Here is a 21375-nt window from a genome sequence, read left to right as displayed (position 1 = left end):
CAAATGCGGTAAAATACAGGTCAGCTCATTCCCACTTGCAATGGCTGAAACCTGGAGAAACTGGAAGCCACTGCATCAAATCAGCACTTCCGACCTCTCCTCCGATAACTGGAATCACCCATCAAAGAAGGGAGATTACAACATACTCCCTCAGTACTGTGCTCCTCTGCAAAATAACAAGCAACGTAGAATTCGCATTACTTGATTTCGAGCAGGCACTATGCTGGCCTCAAGGAGTTGCCAGGAAGATTCCCGAAAACCTGTGCCCATACCTCACTTTAGTTTCTGTCATGGCGTCTGCCTGTTAAAGCTATAGATGGTCTACCTGCTGTGCCGCAAACTGCCAAAGTGGAGTTTCAAATTTTTCTCTCTCAATTTTATATAAATATAGGAAGGATTTCACCTCTCCCTCCCCGCCCCAATAAAGATGAATTGTTGAAGCGCAATATCTGAGGAAGCCTCGAGCTAGACAAAACCAGGGAGGTCCTCCTGAATCAAACATACCCGCAGTATTTAATTGTCAAATCATTTGCATGAAGAATGAACACTGTGGCAAGGTACCATGTGCCAGCTGATGCCCATGGAACCAAATCCGAGTGAGAATTAGGAAGGGAAATTGGCAACCAAATTCAGAGGGTGAGGCACGAAATGGTGTAATCTTCACCTGTTGCAACAGGCAGCTGGAAGGGGAGAGACCGGGAGTTCAGGTGGGCATGGAGTGTTCGGGAGCCTGGCCGATGTCATTTCCTGTCCTTGCAGTCATTGATTTGTTGAACAGATGAAGTGGCTATTAATACAGTCTGACTCGACAATGTCAAATTTTACTACCCAACTGGGAATTATGAACACAGAGGGAATTCAGAAGAAGCTTCAGTTTTACCCAGAAGAATTTGAGATCTTGGAACTCACTGCCAGAGGGACTAGGTGAAGTGAATAGTACAGGGCAAGCATGGGCAGCGCGGTGGCACAGTGGGCTAGCACTGCTGCCTCATGGCGCCGAGGTCCCAGGTTCGATCCCGGCTCTGGGTCACTGTCCGTGTGGAGTTTGCACATTCTCCCTGTGTTTGCGTGGGTTTCGACCCCACAACCCAAAAAGATGTGCAGGGTAGGTGAATTGGCCACGCTAAATTGCCCCTGAATTGGAAAAATGAATTGGATACTCTAAATTTATTTTTCAAAAGTACAGGGCAAGCATTTGAGGGAGAAGGAAATAGATGCTAATCATAGTAAATTTAGATAAGGATAGTTGGGAGGAGGCTCAGGTTGAGCATTCGTGCCAGCATGCACTGGTTGGGTCAAATGGCCTCTTTCTGTGCTCTATATCTTATGTAAACCCAGCAACACACACATAGCTTGACTTTCCTTGAGGCGACTTTCTCATCTGCTCTCTTCCCATAAATCCCCACTACATTTGATTCCACCTCACCTTATTCTCAATTTAAAGTAACTCATTGTTCACAATAATTGGGGGAATTCCCTGCCCCGACTCCATTGCCAATCCAACAGCCTCCATCAATCATTGACAACGACCCAATTTTCACCAGATTTGTGCGTGAGCTTGATCTTTCCCCAAACTCCCATCTACATTGTTGACACTGCGAAGACCCAGAGCGCCGGAATACCAATGTAGATACGTAACGGGAAGGTGTTGCCTACAGTAATAAAGATCCTTGGTCGCCTTCGAGACTGAGTCACTCTCCCCTTCCCCACACACCTCCCATCAGTTTGATCAACGGCTCAACACATTTAAGCAGTGAGTAACTGAGCCCCACTAACAAGGGAGATTCCAGTTTAACTCCAGGTCTGTGCTGAACTTGACATGCTTTGAGCAGTGGGGTTCTACAATTGGTCTCATACACCTCTGGATTGGGCGGCAGGGTGGCGCAGTGAGGGTAGGCTCTCCTGCCTAAGGCGCCGAGGACCCGGATTCGATCCCGGCTCTGGGTCACTGACTGTGTGGAGTTTGCACATTCTCCCCATGTCTGCGTGCGTCTCACCCCCACAACCCAAAGATATGCAGGCTAGGTGGATTGGCCACACTAAATTGCCCCTTAATTTGAAAAAAATGATTGGGTACTCTAAAGTTATATATTTTTTTTTAAATCCCTGGATTAAAGAGGAACAAATTGCATAGCGTTCCTGCCCTTGATATTTCAAAATGACTTTTCTCTGGAAAGGTAATTTTCCGAGATCAAAGAGGGATCATGCACAACACTGTCTGTCAGAGAGAGGCAAGTGATGATTTGGATTGAGGGGGCACCACTCTGCATCCAGCATGGGGGCAAGGCAAGGAGGGAGCTGTCTGAGATCGATCACAGCCGGTAATGAGATTGACCCCACGCCATTGACTTCATTCTGTACCACACTCCAGCCATCCAGCTGACTGACTTGTTTCAGTTAGTCACTTAACTACTGTATCTCCAATACTTATTCACACTACCTGTTGTCCATTGCACTCTATCACAGGATGTTCCAGTGTGGTTTCCTAAGATGTCAATGACGACTGTTCCCCAGCGCAAAGGATCACAGAATTCTAACCATGAATACCGCTCAGCACAACTCGGGTCTCTGCAATCTTTTGCGCCTGCTGAAAAACTTAACTACGGCCAGAGGAGCCCCCCCCCCCCCCCCACACACACACAGATTGAATTAATCACCACGACAACTTTCTACGAATAATGAGGCTGCATTCTTTTAGGTGCTAGGGCATCCCTAGGTAGGTTTAAAATATATGAAAGTAAATTAAATAGAATGACAAAGAAGCTGGTCCAGCCTCCGATATAACAAGCTAATGGTCCCGCATATTTCTTTTTAAAGTTATTTTCAGTCATTTAAAATCTTCTTCCTCACAAATGGTGCAATTGTTGCGATGGTGGAAAGTGTTTATCTTTTTGTTTAAATTTAGAGAACCCAATTCATTTTTCCCAATTAAGGGGCAATTTAGCGTGGCCAATCCACCTACCCTGCACATTTTTGGGTTGTGGGGGCGAAACCCACGCAAACATGGGGAGAATGTGCAAACTCCACACGGACAGTGACCCAGAGCCGGGATCGAACCTGGGACCTCGGCGGCGTGAGGTAGCAGGGCTAACCCACTGTGCCGCCATGCTGCACTATATGTTTATCTTTTTAAAAATTACGCCGACAGAAATCAAACTGAGTTGCCGCCCTTAAATATACCATGAAATGTTTATAAAGCAAAATTTGAAAAACAAAATTACATTAAAAAAAAAATTCCAGTTAAGCGGCCAATCCACCTACCTACCCTGCATATCTTTGGGTTGTGGGGGGTGAGACCCATGCAGACAGGGGGAGAATGTGCAAGCTCCACACAGACAGTGACCCGGGCAAAATTACATTTTAAAGACTGCCCAATTGTCCAATTAATTGCAGGTGATATGCAAATACATTTGAGCAGAGACTCAAAATAAGCACTTTTTAAAAAGGGCGGAATAGCACCCAAAGCAGAAAGTCCGTTTCAAACTACAGGATGGAAGATAAGTGCCCGTGACTGGTTTCCAAACACTGTGAATGGCATTTTCCACACGCGCCCCGCCATGTCTTTCACAAAGACAGAGGCAGGCGACCACTGGCCGGAGGCGAGATCTTCTGATCCCGTCGTTAACGGGATATCCCGTTAAATCCATCCCCTGCCGCCGGGAAACCCGTGGTGGGGAGGGGGCTGTCAACAGAGGGACCGGAAAATCCCACCAGTGTGAACGGCCAGGAAGTTCCGGCCTGTGTGAATGTCTGATATGGTTTTATTCCTTTCTCAGAGTTACAAAGCCAATGCAGAGTGGACGGGACAAGCCCTTAATCCATCCCCTTGCTTGCTCCAAATAAAACTCCCCAATTCAAATTCAAATCAATTCATGAGTCCCCCAACAAAAGAGGCACACTGGATCCAAACTGACAGGAGAGGGCATTACACCCGATCCTGTCACATTTACTGCACCTCCTCAACGCAGCACAAGATTTAGCAACAACCAAGTCATTTCTATTCGTTCCATCTATCTTCCGCCTACTCTGCTTGCTGACAGTAATCAGCTTCTTGGGCCGTCTGTGACAGAAACACCAACACTGCCAAGTAAAGAATTGCTGTCCAAACAAAATAAAATCAGCAACTTTGTGAGCGGGACGTTTCAGATACACAAAGAAGAGGTTGGAGGCCCTCTAGCTAATAGACGCACGGTGAGTGCTACTCGCCCCCCCCCCCCCCCCCCCCCCCCACCCCCACCCCCTCCACCTCTCCCAAAGCTCCGATTCAAACCACTGATAGACTTACCAGGTTTAAAAGGTTTCCATCTTTCCTGCTTCCAGTCCATTGTCGAGCCGACAGCTCCTTGTCGCACACTGAGTAACAGTGGCTCTGGTGAAAGAGCGAGCTGAACTCGTTTTCTCACACCCTCAGGGGAACAAACAAAAAGAAAAAAAACCTCATAACTTGCCTTTGTGATAAGGCCGTGGAGTAGAAGGGGGAGAGGAGGAATTCCACGGGCAATCACTTCCTGACGAGCTGCGTCTGGCTACAGTTCCAGGTTTCTGGGTTTCTCAGAAAGTGACTCAGCCTGTTCGGCGTATGGTGAGCAATTCGAGGCAACATCTGTCAACGGCACTCACACTATCTGCACCCAACACTGTCTGTGCACCCCCAGAAACGGGTCTCAAACTCCTCTTCACCATCTATACATCTGCCTATCGTTTCCACAATCTGTACAGCGTATACTTCAGACCCCCTCAGACCTCAAACGTAAACCTCAACCAGCCTCAGTTAACTGAGATAAAACAAAAGGTGCCAGTACTCGGGATTGTGAAGCTCAATTGCAACTGACTTCTTTTCCAGTGACCTGCATGAACTCACGTCTTCGGGGAAATGCATTCATTTTGTGTATATTTTAAAAGGGCGATCATTAAATGTGCTTAAATCACTACAGTGAACCACGAAGCCGACAGTGAGAAACTGAGTATTTTCTGGGTTGCAGTTCGCCTGAAGGGAGGTTAGGATACAGATCCAGGGCACGAGATGCCAGCTGTATACTTGCACCAGTGGCCAATTCTCACAGGACAGAGAGTGTCAGCAGGCAATTCAAGTCATACCACAACAGCCCTTTATCCCAGTAAACACACCAAGGAACATCACAGAAGAATGATCAGACTTCAGTTTAACACCAGACCACATAAGAAGATACCAGATCAGGTGACCAAAAACTTGGGCTAAGCGGTGGTTTCCAGGGGCATCTTAAATGCGGGGGTGGCGCAGTGGGTTAGCCCTGCTGCCTCACGGCTCCGATGTCCCAGGTTCGATCCCAGCTCTGGGTCACTGTCTGTGTGGACTTTGCACAGTATGGCCATGTTTGCGTTGGTTTCGCCCCCACAACCCCAGGTTGTGCAGGCTAGGTGGATTGGCCACGCTAAGTTGCCCCTTAATTGGAAAAAATTAATTGGGTACTCTAAATTTATATTTAAAAAAAGAGAGAGGTTTTGGGATGGAATTTCTAGGCATCTGAAGGTAAGGCAGCCAATGGAGGATTGAAGAAAATTAAGAATGTGCGAGAGGCCGGAATTGGAGGAACACAGAGATCCAGTTGTTTGCAGGAAATTACAGAGTTTATGGAGGGGCAAGGCCATGGAGGGATATAATGACATGAACGAGAATGAGAGGTCAGTCAGGATGTGTCGCTTGAACTGTTATGAGGATTCAGACTATGGGCGCGATCTAACAAAGTTCCGCAAATGACCCTGCTATTTAAAGGCACATACAGGTACAGCAGGTGGTAAAGAGAGCAAATGGTATGTTGGTATTCGTAGCAAGCGGATTTGATTACAGGAGCAGGCATGTCTTGCTGCGATTACACAGGGCCGAGGTGAGGCCACATCTAAAATATTGTGTGAGTTTCGGTCTTATTATCTGAGGAAGGATGTTCTTGGTATACAGGGAGCGCAGAGATGATTTACCAGACTGATTCCTGGGATTGCGGAACTGACGTGCGAGGAGAGATTGAGTGGGTTAGGAGTATATTCGTTGGAGTTCAGAAGAATAAGGGGGAATCTCATTGACATCTATAAAATTGTATCAGGACTAGACAGGGTAGATGCAAGAAGGGTGTTCCCGATGATGGGGGAAGTCCAGAACCAGAGGTCACAGTCCAAGGATACAGGGTAAACTGAGATGAGGAGAAATTTCTTCACCCAGGGAGTGTTGAGCCTGTGGAATTCATTACCACAGGAAGCAGTTGAGGCTAAAACATTGTGGGCGCGATTCTCCCAGAGAGGGAGAAATCGTAAGGCTGGCGTCAAATCCGGGCGGGTTTGACGCCAGCCCCCCCCCCCCTCTCCGACCGGGAACCGATTCTAGTCCCCGGTCGGGGCTAGTACGCCGCAGCCGTGAACTCTGGCATCGCGGGCTTAACGAATTTCGTTAAGCCCGCTTGCCAGAGTTTGCGCCGGCTGACGCGTCACATGACGTCAGCCACGCATGCGCGGATTGGAAGACTCCAACCCGCGCATGCGCGGATGATGTCATCGCGCATTTGCGCGAAACCCGCGCATGCACGGGCCGGGATGCCCCTCAGCCGCCCCGCAAAGTGATACAGCGGGGCGGCGGAAGGACAAAGAGTGCGCGGGTATCGGACCCGCTGCCCGCGATCAGTGCCCACCGATCGCGGGCCCATGGCACCCTTGGCACGGCCGTGGTACTGCCGTGCCAATCGGTGCCATGGTTTTCAAAATCGGCACTTTACGGCTGTTTTTACGAACGGCCAGACCAGGTGTGTTTGCCGTTCGTAAAAACAGCCGTAAAGGGCTTGGAACTTGGCCCATCGGCCAGCTGAGAATCGCTACTGGCCGTAAAAAAACGGCGGCAGCGATTCGTATCGGGAGTCGGGCGTGGGGGGGGGGGAGAATAGCGGGAGGGCGTCAGACTAGCGTGGCCGTAAAATTTTACAAACCCCGCTATTCTCCGCACCATCGTGAGTGCGGAGAATTGTGCCCTGTATGTTTTCAAAAAGGAGTTAGGTGTAGCTCTTGGGCGAAAGTGATGAAAGGATATGAGGGGAAAGTGGGAACAGGTGACTCAGTTGGATGAACAGGTGAGTCAGTTGGATAATCAGCCATGATCATTATGAATGGTGGAGCAGGCTCGGAGGGCCAAACGGCCAACTACTGATCTTATATTCTATGGTTCTATGTTAACCTGTAGCGATCAGAGTTTCATTACTCCCTGTTTACGATAAAACCTACCAATGCCTGATTTCTTACATTTACAGGCTTTTGGTCTTTTTATTACATTTATCCTGCTTTAAGGATACAGCACATAGTGGACACAATACTTTCCTACTGGAACCTGTTAAAGTGCTTGTTTTCACTGACTTAGACCTTGTTCTCCCACAAAGACTTAAAAAAAATTTTTTTAGAGTACCCAATTCATTTTTTCCAATTAAGGGGCAATTTAGCGTGGCCAATCCACCTCGCTTGCACATTTTTGGGCTGTGGGGGCGAAACCCACGCAAACACAGGGAGAATGTGAAAACACCACACGGAAAGTGACCCAGAGCCGGGATCGAACCTGGGACTTCGGCGCTGTGAGGCAGCAGGGCTAACCCACTGTGCCACCGTGCTGCCTTATTCTCCCACAAAGATCAAGCTCGCAAACTCAACAGCAGCATCTGCAACTTAATGCCTTCTACACAATCTCCCTGTGCTACCACAATCTGCACAGCACAGCACAGCAAGCTGCTGAAAATACATCAGTTACATAATCATTTCAGATTTTTCTGCCTATATTGCAGGGGGAGTGGGCTAGGATCGCAGCTTCTATTGTTTTCTAATTTTTTAAAAAGAAATTTAGAGAATCCAATTCATTTTTTCCAATTAAGGGGCAATTTAGCATGGCCAAGCCTCCTACCCTGCACATTTTGTTTCATAGAATTTCCAGTGTAGAAGGAGGCCATTCGGCCCATCGAGTCTGCACCGGCCTTTGGAAAGAGCACCCTACCCAAGCCCACACCCCCACCGTAACCCCACCTAACCTTTTTTGGACACTAAGGGCAATTTAGCATGGCCAACCCACCTAACCTGCACATCTTTGGACTTTGGGAGGAAACCGGAGCACCCGGAGGAAACCCACGGAGACACGGGGGAGAACGTGCAGGCTCCGCACAGACAGTGACCCAGAGCCGGGGATCGAACCTGGGACCTCGGCGTCGTGGGGCAGCAGTGCTAACCACTGCACCTCCATGCTGCCCTGCAGCTTCTATTGTTAATCCATGCCCCAAAAATGTCTGTGCTTGTTTTCAGAAGCAGTGTCAGGTAACTATTCTGCGGGCAGCACGGTGGCCTAGTGGTTAGCACAACCGCCTCACGGCGCTGAGGTCCCAGGTTCGATCCCGGCTCTGGGTCACTGTCTGTGTGGAGTTTGCACATTCTCCCCGTGTCTGCGTGGGTTTCGCCCCCACAACCCAAAAATGTGCAGAGTAGGTGGATTGGCCATGCTAAATTGCCCCTTAATTGGAAAAAATAATTGGGTAATCTAAAATTTTAAAAAAAAAAGGTAACTATTCTGCAAGGTTATGCGCGACATGGCTTCACCTTGTCCAACTTTCCATTCGAACCGTCCTACCCTCACCCAATGACCATGCATGCATGTTTCCCAGCAGTAAATTCTGAGCAATCAGGAGCAGTACTCCTCTGAGTAACCCCACCCCCACCTGGTCGCAGGGAACCCCAAGGCAACGGAGCACCTGCTGAGGATAGATTACAGTCAGCAGCTGTGATGTGGCCACCATTCTGTGGTTAGAAACGATTCCACCGGGCGGGGAAGCACGACGCTTGAGATAAATATTTCCCTCATTTCCCCCCCCGCAGCAAATCAAAATGAGAAATGGTTCTTTTTAACTCATGACTCCTGACCACTGCTCACGAGGAGGGCGGGGGAGGGGTGGAGGTGGTGGGGGGGGGGGGGATGTGATTAGTTCTGTGAAAGTCAGTGCAAACCAGTCGCTGTGAGGTGGGACTCGCACATAACTCACAAACATTTTACTACTGAGAAGAGTCATCATGCAGGCCAGAGGTGGTTTGGTGAGGGTGCATACACAGCTGTGAGAGGAAGGAAACGAGTGCAGCGACTCAGTGAGATTCCCAGAAATGGCCCACGCTCAGGCCAAGGCGAGGGGAAACAGCCCCGCTGGCTGACAGGAAGGGAAATCCTTCCTAAAGGTTCCAGGAATTGGCGCGCATGATGCAGGCTGACAAACCCTGAGGCACTGTCTGCCCTCCCACGTAAACGTTAACGATCCCATGCACTATTGGAAGAAACGCAGGAGTGTCCTGGTCAGCATTTATTGCTGAAACCACACCCAAACTGATCAATAATCTCTTTCCTGTCGGGGAACCTTGCTGTCTGCAAATTGGTCGCCCACTAAAGAATGACTAACTTGTAAAAAAAAATACTTCAATTTGGGTTATTTGCTTTTAATAAGGTGCCGTACAAAATGCGAGTAGACAAGATGAGTGTGTATGGAGGAAGGTAATATAACGGCATGGACAGAGGGTTAGTTATTTTAAAAAATAATTTAGAGTACCCAATTCATTTTTCCAATTAAGGGGAAATTTAGTGCGGCCAATCCACCTAGCCTGCGCATCTTTGTGTTGTGGGGGCGAAACCCACGCAGACACGGGGAGAATGTGCAAACTCCACACAGACAGTGACCCAGAGCTGGGATCGAACCTGGGACCTCAGCGCCGTGAGGACAGAGGGTTAGTTAACAGGTAGGAAGCAGAGAATGGGCACAAACAGGATGGTTGCCTCCTTGGCAGGAAGTGAACAGTGGAACACCACAGCGGTCAGTTCTGGGACCTCCGCTATTGCCAATCTATATTCATGACTTAGACAGAGAGACATAGAAAGATGTACCTAAGTTTGCTGATGATACAAAGCTAGGTGGAACGTTCAGCTGTGGGGAGGACACAGAGAGGCTGAAAAGAGATGTAGACAGGTTAAGGGAGTGGGCAACAAGATGGATTATAATGTGGGGGAGTGTGAAGTTATTTACTTTGGTCAAAAGCAGAATTTTGTTTAAAGGTGTGTCAGAGGCGATGTTCAACAAAGCTTATTTGTGATCATCATACAAGGAAAGCAAAAGGTTAACATACAGGTGCAGCAAGCAATTAAAAAGGCACATGTTGGCTTTTATTGCAAGGGGAATGGAATGTAGGAATAAGGAAGTTTGCGAGAGTTGTACGAGACACATCTGGATTACAGTGGGCAGTTTTGGTCTCCACATTTAAGAAAAGATATACTTGCATTGGAGGCGGTATAGTGAAGATTCACTAAATTGGACCTTGGGAGGAGGGGTTCGCCCTGTGATGGGAGGCTGAGCAAATTGGATTTAATTTCTCTGGAGTTTGGAAGAATGAGAGGTGATCTCACTGAAATGTACAAGATTCTGAAGGGGCTCGGAAGAGGACTTGAGGAATTGTTTCCGCTGGTCGGGAAATCTGAAACACGGGGCCACAATCTCAGGATACGGGGGCCAATCATTTAGGACTCAGATGAGGGGGAATTACTTCACAAAAAGGATTGTGAATCTTTGGAATTCACTACCCCACAGGGTTGTGGATGCTCCATCGATGAACATATATAAGGTTTGGGAAGACAGATGGTTGATCTCACAGAACATAGAACATAGAACAGTACAGCACAGAACAGGCCCTTCGGCCCTCGATGTTGTGCCGAGCAATGATCACCCTACTCAAGTCAACGTATCCACCCTATACCAGTAACCCAACAACCCCCCCCCCCCCCCCCCCCCCCCCCATTAACCTTATTTTTTAGGACACTAAGGGCAATTTAGCATAGCCAATCCACCTAACCCGCACATCTTTGGACTGTGGGAGGAAACCGGAGCACCCGGAGGAAACCCACGCACACACGGGGAGGACGTGCAGACTCCGCACAGACAGTGACCCAGCCGGGAGAATGAAGGAAAATGGGGAAGAGGCAGTGAAATGGTACTGCAGCCCATGATCAGCCATGATCATGTTGAATGGCGTGGGCAGGCCATACAACCATCAGGCATAGGAGCAGAATCAGGCCATTCGGCCCATCGAATCTGCTTCGCCATTCGATCATGGCTGATGTGTTTCTCATCCCCAGGCTCCTGCCTTCTCCCATAACCACAGTTCCCCTTATTAATCAAGAATATATCTATCTCAAAGGGCAGCACGGTGGCACAGTGGTTAGCATTGCTGCCTTATGGCACTGAGGTCGTAGGTTCGATCCCGGCTCTGGGTCACTGTCCGTGTGGAGTTTGCACATTGTACCCGTGTTTGCGTGGGTTTCACCCCCACAACCCAAAAATGTGCAGGGTAGGTGGATTGGCCACAAAATATTGCCCTTAATTGGAAAAAATGAATTGGGTACTCTATCTCTATCTATCTCTGTCTTAAAGGCACTCAGTGATTTGGCCTCCACAGCCTTCTGCAGCAAAGAGTTCCACAGATTCACCACCCTCTGGGTGAAGAAAGTCCTCCTCATCCCAGTCTGAGGCTGTGTCCTCGGGTTCTAGTCTCTCCTGCTAGTGGAAACATCCTCTCCATGTCCACTCTATCTGGGTCTCTCCGTATTCTGTAAGTTTCAATGAGAGTCTCCCTCATCCTTCTAAACTCCAATGAGTACAGACCCAGAATCCTCCACCACTCCTCATATGACAAGCTCTTCATTCCGGGGATCATTCTTGCGAAAATACTCTGGACCCTCTCCAAGGCCAACACATCTTTCTTTAGCTACGGGGCCCAAAACTGCTCACAATATTCCGAATGGGGTCTGACCAGGGCTTTATACAGCCTCCACAGTACATCCCTGCTGTTGTATTTGGGGTGGCACGGTGGTTAGCACAGCTGCCTGACAGCTCCCCCCAGGTTCGATTCTGGCCTCGGGCGACTGTCTGTGTGGAGTTTGCACTTTCTCCCCGCGTCTGCATCGGTTTCCTCCGGATGCTCTGGTTTTCTCCCACAGTCTAATGATTGCAGAAAAGGTGGATTGGCCATGATAAATTTCCCCTTAGTGTCCAAAAAGGTTAGGTGGGGTTACGGGGATGGGGTGGAGGTGTGGGCTTAAGTAGGGTGGTCTTTACAAGGGTTGGTGCAGACTCGATGGGCTGAATGGCCTCCTTCTGCACTGTAAATTCTATGATCCTATGAACGAACAGCACCTAAACAAAATACAGTAACTAACTAGTCATTTCGCCGCTTTTGCTTCTTGCGGGTATTTTGCTGTATGCAAATTAGTTACATTTAACCAACATGACAGCAGTAACTTCACAACGGAAGCAATTCATTGGCAATAAAGGATGCCCTGAGGACATGAAGGGTGCTACATAAATGCATTATTTCATTGCATGTTTATTTATTATGATGCTCTCTTCATGCATTGCTCCAATTATTTTTTTGCCCTACTGCACCTGTTTCATGCGCACCTCCTTCAGAGGAAGGCACCGTAGTCACTGAGTGAGTGACAGTGAATTCTGACTCTGTTCCTCAGCTGCATTCTAACAGTGGGCTGTTCTCAGACAGGCTATCCGTGGGAGGAGAAAGGTGCAAGTCATTTTAAACTCTGGTTATTTATTCCCCAGCTAGTTATTTACATGGTCAAGTGGTGACCCCAGATTTTTAGCCACACGCACACACGTCGACAGACAGACCCACACACACAAAAACATAGACACGCACATACAAACATTTGATTTATTGTCACGTGCACCGAGGTACAGTGAAAAGTATTGTTCTGCGTACAGTCCAGGCAGATCGTCCCATACATGGAATAACATAGGACATACATAAATACACAATGTAAATACACAGATACAGGCATTGGGTGAAGCATACGGAGTGTAGTACTATTCAGTAGAGAAGATGTTAGGAGAGATCAGTTTAGTCCATAAGAGGGTCATTCAGGAGTCTGGTAACGGCAGGAAAGAAGCTGTTTTTGAACCTGTTAATGAAATGAAATGAAATGAAAATCGCTTATTGTCACAAGTAAGCTTCAAATTAAGTTACTGTGAAAAGCCCCTAGTCGCCATGTTCCGGCGCCTGTTCGGGGAGGCTGGTACGGGAATTGAACCATGCTGCTGGCCTGCCTTGGTCTGCTTTCAAAGCCAGCGATTTAGCCCTGTGCTAAACCATGTTCTCAGATTTTGTATCTCCTGCCCGATGGAAGAGGTTGGAAGAGAGAATAATCGGGGTGGGAGGGTCTTTGATTATGCTGCCCGCTTTCCCAAGGCAGCGGGAGGTGTAGGCAGAGTCAATGGATGGGAGACGGGTTTGCGTGATGGACTGGGCTGTGTTCACGACTCTCTGTAGTTTATGGCCTTGGGCTGAGCAGTTTCCATACCAGGCTGTGATGCAGCCAGATAGGATATTTTCTATGGTGCATTTGTAAAAATTGGTAAGAGTCAATGTGGACATGCTGAATTTACTGAGTTTCCTGAGGATGTGTCGGAGCTGTTGTGCCTCCTTGGTCGGAACATCAATGTGGGTGGACCTGGACAAACTGTTGGTGTTGTGCACATCCAGGAATTTGAAGCTGTCAACCATCTCCACCTCGGGACCATTGATACTGACAGGGGTGTGTACAATACTTTGCTTCCTGAAGTCAATGACCAGCTCCTTAGTTTTGCAGACGTTGTGGGAGAGATTGTTGTCTTTACACCACACCACTAGGTTCTAGATCTCCCTCCTGTACTCTAACTCATCGTTGTTGGAGATCCGACCCACTCCGGTCGTGTCATCAGCAAACCTGTTGATGGTGTTGGAGCCACATTTTGCCATGCAGGCGTGTGTGTATAGGGAGTTTCGAAGGGGGCTAAGTATGCAGCCTTGTGGGGTATGAGAACTATCGTGGAAGGGGTGTCGTTGTTTATCCTTGCTGATTGTGGTCTATGGGTCAGGAAGGCGAGGATCCAGTTGGAGAGGGAGGAGCTAGGTCCTCGGTTTTGGGGTTTTGATGTGAGTTTGGCTGGGATTATGGTGTTGAAGGTGGAGCTGTAATCAATGAATAGGAGTCTGATGAAGGAGTCCTTGTTTTTTTTAATATAAATTGTTAGAGTATCCAATTAATTTTTTTCCAATTAAGGGGCAATTTAGCGTGGCCAATCCACCTACCCTGCACATCTTTGGGGTGTGGGAGCGATACCCACGCAAACACGGGGAGAATATACAAACTCCAAATGGACAGTGACTGAGAGCCGGGATCGAGCCTGGGACTTCGGCGCCATGAGGCAGCTGTGCTAACCACTGCACCATCACCGTACTGCCCAAGAAGGAGTCCTTATGTCAAGATGCTTCATGGGTGAATGTAGGGCCAGGGAGATGGCGTCTGCTGTGGACCGGCTGTGGCGATATGCAGTGGATCAAGGCATTCATACCCACACAGACATGTATACAAACGTACCGACACACAGAGACGCACACACACAAATGCTGCTGTTGTTCTTTCCCTCCCCACAGGCGCTGCCAGATCTACTGAGATTTCCAGCATTGTTTTGTTTTTATTTCTGGTATTGCTTCTGCCTTCTGATGCTAACCTTTAGTAAGACATTGAATGTACAGACAGCTGTGAAACTGGTCCTCTGCTTAGAAACTTAGTGGAGCTGCTGGGAAAGCAAAGCTGTCAGCACCTGGAACAAGAATGAAGGACAGGTTTGGGATTTTGGATTAATGAGCAACTTAAAATAACTTTAGTCTAATCAAGAAATTTCAGGTGGAGCAACTTGTTCTATTGTTGCACGGGTTCCATTCAAATCCTTTGATTAGATTACGGTCTGTAATTCACTTCCTCTACTGATCTTTCGATCATGAAATAAACCTTCCTTTGTTTGTTCTTGGATTTACCTCAATTATTTTCAATAGTTACGTTGTACAACTCAATGTGATAATGAGCGACAAAGGCCATAGGTGATTGAAGGGCAGCAGCAGGGGCAAACAACAATTGGCCATTCGTGCTCCTTGACCAAAGGGCAAGATGGTAATCAGACAGAATTCCCATTCCCATTTGTGGTGCGGGATTCTCCCAGCCCAGGGCCGGCCTGGAGAATCCCAGCAACTGGGCCACGCCGCTCTGCCGCCAGCACACGATTCTCCGCGGAGTGCATTTGGCGCGGCGCCGTTCGCGGGCGGCTCTAAAGAGGCAGAGTCCCACCGGCGCCGTCCACATCTGCTGCCTTCTAGGTGACAGAGGTGGCAGGTTTTGAAGGTGCTGCAGAAGGATCCCTGGTACGTTATCATGGTGCATCTTGAAGGTGGTACGCACAGCTGCACTGCGTGTCAGTGGCGGAGGGAGTGAACATTGAAGGTGGAGGATGGGGTACCAATCAAGTTGGCTGCTTTGTCCTAGATGGTGTCGAGCTTGAGTGTTGTTGGAGCTGGACAGGATTTGAGGAATCAGCAGATGAGTTACATGCCTCAGAATTCCCAGCCTCTGACCTGCTCTTGCAGCAACAGTACTTATATAGCTCGCGCACTTCAATTTCTGGTCAATGGCGACCCCAGGATGTTGATAGTGGGAGATTCAGCAATGGTAATGCCACTTAATTTCAAAGGGCAATGGTTAGATTCTCTCATGTTAGAGCTGGTTACTGCCTGGTACTTGGGAGATGTGAATGTTACTTACCATTATTTCCACAAGCCTTAATATGGTCCATTGCCCCATATGGATAAAGACTGCTTAAGTTTTTGAGGAGTCGTGAATGGTGCTGCACATTGTACAGTCAACAGCAAACATCCCCACTTCTGACCTTATGATAGAAGGAAGGTCACTGATGAAATAGCTAAAGGCGGTTGGGCCTAGGACACTGTCTTGAGAATCTCCTACAACGATGTTCTGGAACTGATATGATTGGCCTCCAACAACCAGAATCGTCTTCCTTTGCGCTAAGTGTGACTCTAACCAGTGGGCTGCTTTTCCACCTGATTCGCATTGACTTTCTCGGGCTCCTTGATACCAGTCTGGTTTAAGTGCTGCCTTGATGTCAAGGGCAGTCACTCTCACCTGACCTCTGGAGTTCAGCTCTTTTGTCCATGTTTGGATCAAAGCCATAATGAGGTGAGGAGCCAAGTGAACCTGGTAAAATGATGTAGTACAACACACAGCTACGACACAGCCAGCAACAGCTCTTCCATGTTTTACGGAAAGGAGAAGAAACTGAGATGCCCGAGCGAAAAATAATTTGGTCAAAAATGCCAGCTGATTGTATCACAAATATTATTACTGCTTTGGGAAGCCCCGTGACTGTCAAATGTACAAGGTGCAAAGCTGAAAAGAAACTTTATGTTTAAAAGGCTAATGGAATGCTAACTGTACATGAATAAGGTTGTTTACGGTAATACTGAATGATTCATTTACAGATTTGTTTGCACTGTTATTATCCCTCTTAGTCACAATTTGCAATTACTACCATTATCACATACATTCTAGTTACTTCTTTTATCAATCGCCCACCTTTACTGTGTTTGAATTCCCAGTTATAAAAAACTTCACTAATCTTATCCAGAACTGCTCTGCTATTTACAGTGGCATTCACAGAAAGAGACCATTCAGTAGAGCTATCCAATTAATCACATGTCTCTGTTCTATCCTCTTGACCGTGTAATTATTTTTCCTTACAGTGTGTATCTAACTCTCTTTTGAAAGTTACTGTTGAATTTGGCACCCACCATCTTTCAGGCAGACCATAATAACTCGCTGCATATTTTTAACAATTCTCATGTCACCTCTTGATTTTTTTGCCAATCGTTTTAAACCTGTGCACTCTGGCTAGCCAATGGAATCTGTTTCACTTCATTAACACGATTTTGATCCAGTCTCAAATCTCCTTCTCTTCTCCAAGGATCGCAATCCCCCCCCCCCCCCCCCCCCCCCCCCCCCACCAGGTACCATTACCTGGCCACTACTTCGCCTGCCTGCGTGCTGAATGGACTTGTTCCACACACCCACATGCCTACGTGCCTGCCGCTGTGTGGCAAAATAGTATACACACACAAAGGTACCGGGGAAGTGGACAAGCTCAGTCTCCTTCTGGGCCCCGCCTAAACTCTTCGTTTTTATTTCTGCCTTTGGTCCTTCAGAATTGATTCCACCGTCTCATACTGTCCCATGGCTCTACTTTCATGTAAACCCGCTGGAGGAGGTCAAGTCTGAAAATGGAAACCTCCAAAATCAAATCTGCCTTAAGAAGCACAGGACAACACGAAAAGTGTCAAACGCTTCACTCTGCCAAAACGGGGGGGGTTTAATGTCATGGAGAATGACCCCCGTCTTAGAGTTAATCCAGTCCCGGATGCGGCACTCTTGACACAGGAGAATAATTCCGACCTGCCCCGCCTGTCTGGACACAGGAACATGGAATACCAGTTTTATGTTCTGCCCAATGTTACTCTAAATGGCTTAATGGGGCTTTAGCATTGTGCGGGGCATAAAACTACACCCAGTCCCGTAACCTCACATTCTCACTGCATCACAATACCACAGCTACCAGCAGCAAAGTCCACAGCAGTTGATTTAAGTCCACACATTTTGCACGTAACCGTGGGAACAATACATCTCCAGACCGAGTTTTTAAATGACCAACGCCACCATGCCAGCCAGTGGGGAGTTCCTGTTCCGGGGAGTTCCTGTTCCCATGCAATTCCAGGATTTAGAGCTGCTAGGTTGCAGACTCCCAGTCCTCGTCGGCCATGCTTTACTGTGCATCGGAGCCGATACTAGATGACATTCGGTGGCATCCGATTGGCTGGTGGTGGGGGCAGTGGAATAAAAGCCACAGAGCCCAGACACAATACGATTCTCTAACCACTGACCTCAAGGGTCAGAGTAATCTGTGTCTCTGCCCGTCACAAAGGGGCTGTGGTGAAATGCTCACTGACTGACCCAGAGATGCCATCTGGGCTGGAGGAAGGGGCATCCCGTGAAGCAAGCAAGAGGGAGAAAACACAAGAGACAGGAATACAAATGAGCAAACCCTAAACCAAACTGTCTAATACTAGAAGCTGTAGAGCTGCCGATAGGGGAACATGTATTATTCAAAATGTAAAAGCTGTGAAGCAGCTAAACCTCAGGCTATATCTGTCCCCTGTAGGCATCTCTGCTGCGTTATACATCAGCCTAGTTCACATAGGTTCAAAGTTCACTGTTCCTTGAGGTACGTCCATGCAACAGCTGTTGAATAGCAAATGTTGGTAACAAGCACAACATCTCCAGATTCTGACCTGTTAACAAGATTTGACTGCGCAATTTTTTTTTTTAAAAAGCATTTCGGACTGTCAGGAAGCAGCAACAGTTCACCCACTTGTGGTTTCGTGCTCCAGGCTCCCCGCATCCACCGTTAGCCGAGGCGAGTGTGACAGGACCGTGTCCGAGGTGACCTGCTTAACCTCCTGTGAAGCCTCCCCACTGCCCAGAGGAGAGTTCGACGCCGCCTGTTTCTTGTTCGAGCTGGAAAGGTGAAGCGGCGAAGATGAGTCCTGTTGTGAAAATGGAAAGGAGGAAGATTTTAGTCTGTTTGAAATTAGAAGCGAAGACTGTTGTTCCCCTCCCTTTCTGCTCAAAATTTGGAACTCTGTGTAATCCAGGTTTCATTTCAAGACTGCCTAAAGCACAAATGCTGATTGCCCACTATGCAAGATCATTAACACAGGCTAGCTTCTCCATTTACCATTAGACCGTAAGATATAGGAGCAGAATTAGGCCACTCGGCCCATCGGGTGTGCTCCGCCATTCGATCATGGCTGATACGTTTCGCAACCCTGTCTCCTGCCTTCTCCCTGTAACCCCTGATCCCCTTATTATAACATCCATGATACATTTTTCTTCCCGATCCTCCTCTCTCGACAGCAGCGACTCCACATTGGGAGACACACCACTGGCCAGGTCACGTTCTGGCACTCCCGGTGATTGTTCTGTGTGGCAGAAAGCACCACAGCCCAGTTTCATCCTCAACCTGACACCAGGCACACGCACTTTCCAGGAGGCATTACAAGAGTGGGAAGCCTGCCTCTCACTAACCACGGTCCACCGAGGCCAAATCCAACACCCTACCTGAACACTAGACCCAGTTCAGATGAGGTAACACAGCACAGATCAAGGTTGGGATGTGGGACCTTCTTGTCTCCATGGTTCAGACACTTTTGCTTTATTTGAGTTTCCAATGGACACTACGTGCATGGTACAACATCCCCACTGTGGATGGGCTGGTCAGTGTTGGTCTCGTCCCATCCCCCACTCAATACAGACTTGACTCAGCTGGTCCCTGGGTTTCCTTCTCCACCTTGTGGTTCAACCAAGAACGAACCAAACTCAGCCCAAGAGGTGGAAAGCTCCCTCCTCCATCCCCACCCTGTGTGCTACAACTGACCTTAGTTACTGAATCAAATCTGCAAGATTACATGGGGCAGGAGCCCAACTCTGAAGACTGTCCGGTGAAGTGAATCAACTCAAAAGGAATCGCACAAATGACAGTGAGCTGCCCCGTGTGGTGTTCTTTGTGATTCTGTTCTCAGGATGGTGTTCACAAAGACCACAGAAACTAAGTTCCTTAACAAATTATTTACGCTACTTCTTAAAGCTCGACCACTTACTCCTCTAGTAAATAATAATCTAGTAATCTACAATCTACACTCAGCCAACACTAGTCTCTGCACTCTATCTATAATTGTACTCTGATTTCTCTCACTACACCTATGCTGTCCCCTCCAGCCTTCTCCCAGAAGTCTGTGAGTCAGTGCTTTATACAGTTCTGCATCTAGCTCCATCTAGTGGTTAATTATGGTATGACATTAACCCTTTGTATTCAGAACATTTCACATAATGTCACACCCCGATGCATATTTCCTATTTGAGGAGTGAGAGGTCCTCACCAGGCAGACCAGGCCAAGCTTGCAGTGGTTTCAATAATGCTGTTGTTGTTTCTCTAGTGATGCACAAGGCAGTCTTTCATCTGTTTACAGAGCAAGATTTTCCTGGAATATATCTCTAGTCTGTCGCCCGAGGCTTATAGCTTTTGGGGCACCTCTCTGCATCTAGCATGGCTGACCAGGAGTCTCTCCCGCTCTTACCGCCTTCCATTAATGGTGTGTGTTGGAAGGATTGATGCTCAACTTGTTTGGCCGCGTTATGAACGCACCTTCCTCAGCATCAGGTCCTGGGGGGGTCTGTCTCAGAGGCAGGGACTCTATCCACTGGGCCAGAGGACCTACATTTTCGATATTGAGAACCTCGCAATTTACGGCTGATCTACGTTTATGATCATAATGAGTTAAAGAACACTGAAAGAAAACTGGACTTTGATTCCATTCACAGGCTGAACCATATAACACTGATATCACAGCAGTAAAACTCTATCTTTGTAACACTATGCTTCACCTCCCTGACAGTTATAGTGCTACAGTGGCAACACTGGAGTAATCCAATGTGAAGTGCACATTACAGCTTCGATTGGCTGACGCCAGCTTTTGAGGTTAAGTCGGTAGCACAGATTCAGGTGCAGATTGAGACAGGGAGAGTGCAAGTGCTAGTAATGAAGAACTGCATGCAATGTAAATTTTAAAGGGGAAGGGCCAATTAAAGGGGAAGTGTGAAAGGCACCTCGACCATCTTCTGAAAGATTGAGTGGTTAAGTGGCAGGTGAAAATGAAGCAAAAGAAAAATAGAGATGCAGACAAAGAGGCAACGTAGCCCCCTCGACCACCCCACTTTGCAAAAAAAGACTCGCTATTCTCTTAACATCTTTCATAACCTCAGGTCACCCCAAATACATTTGAGGGTAGTCACTGTTATAACATTGCAGCAATTTGCTCACAGCAAGATCCCCCAAATAGCAATGGGATAATGATCAGGTAATCTGTTCTATTGATATTAATGGATAAATGTTGGGTAGGACAGCGACACTGTAGGATGTGTGGCCCTCCACCTCCAGCTATATTTGCGATCAGGTCTTCCTGGAGAGGGGGAGAAATGCAGTATCTGCCGGCACTGTTTTGGCCTTCCGTACCCTGTGGGCACCGTGGGGACTGAGGTGTTTTATTGACGCCATTAATCTTTTGGTTTCATCTTTTAAGTTTCCCTTGCAATTTTTTTTTTCAGTTGGTGCAGTGTCTCTTTAAGAGGATGCTTTTTTTTTACTTGGCCCTCATTTTGGTTAATTTAGTTTAATTGGTTTACCAAAAAAAAACACTACATGGTTGCTTCAGGCGGTGTTAGCAGCAACTGGCCCAGCTCTGCATCTCTGCTGCCCGGCACCTGGGTGAAGCCAAATCTCCAACAGTCATTGCAAAATGGGCGCAACAATCCTGTTTTTTTTTTGTGGGCATTGGCAAAGAATGACAGGT

General features: G+C 47.8%; 1 protein-coding gene across 6 annotated transcripts in view; it reads right to left on the bottom strand.

Moving 5' to 3' along the window:
* The window catches only part of gse1 (Gse1 coiled-coil protein), a 663550-nt gene that overhangs the window by 344620 nt on the left and 297555 nt on the right, over nt 1-21375 (bottom strand). For 5 of the 6 annotated variants that reach the window (XM_038806274.1, XM_038806276.1, XM_038806275.1 and 2 more), the window contains exon 2: nt 18339-18513. In XM_038806274.1, coding sequence (XP_038662202.1) covers nt 18339-18513 — 175 coding nt within the window. Of the gene's footprint in view, nt 1-4285; nt 4417-18338; nt 18514-21375 lie in introns of those variants that run through there. The other variant, XM_038806279.1, reaches the window with a different exon arrangement.

The sequence above is a fragment of the Scyliorhinus canicula genome, chromosome 9 (genome assembly GCF_902713615.1).
Source record: "Scyliorhinus canicula chromosome 9, sScyCan1.1, whole genome shotgun sequence".
Classification (NCBI taxonomy): domain Eukaryota; kingdom Metazoa; phylum Chordata; class Chondrichthyes; order Carcharhiniformes; family Scyliorhinidae; genus Scyliorhinus; species Scyliorhinus canicula.
Note: the sequence above shows the minus strand (reverse complement) of the source record. Positions and strands in the feature narration are given on the sequence as shown.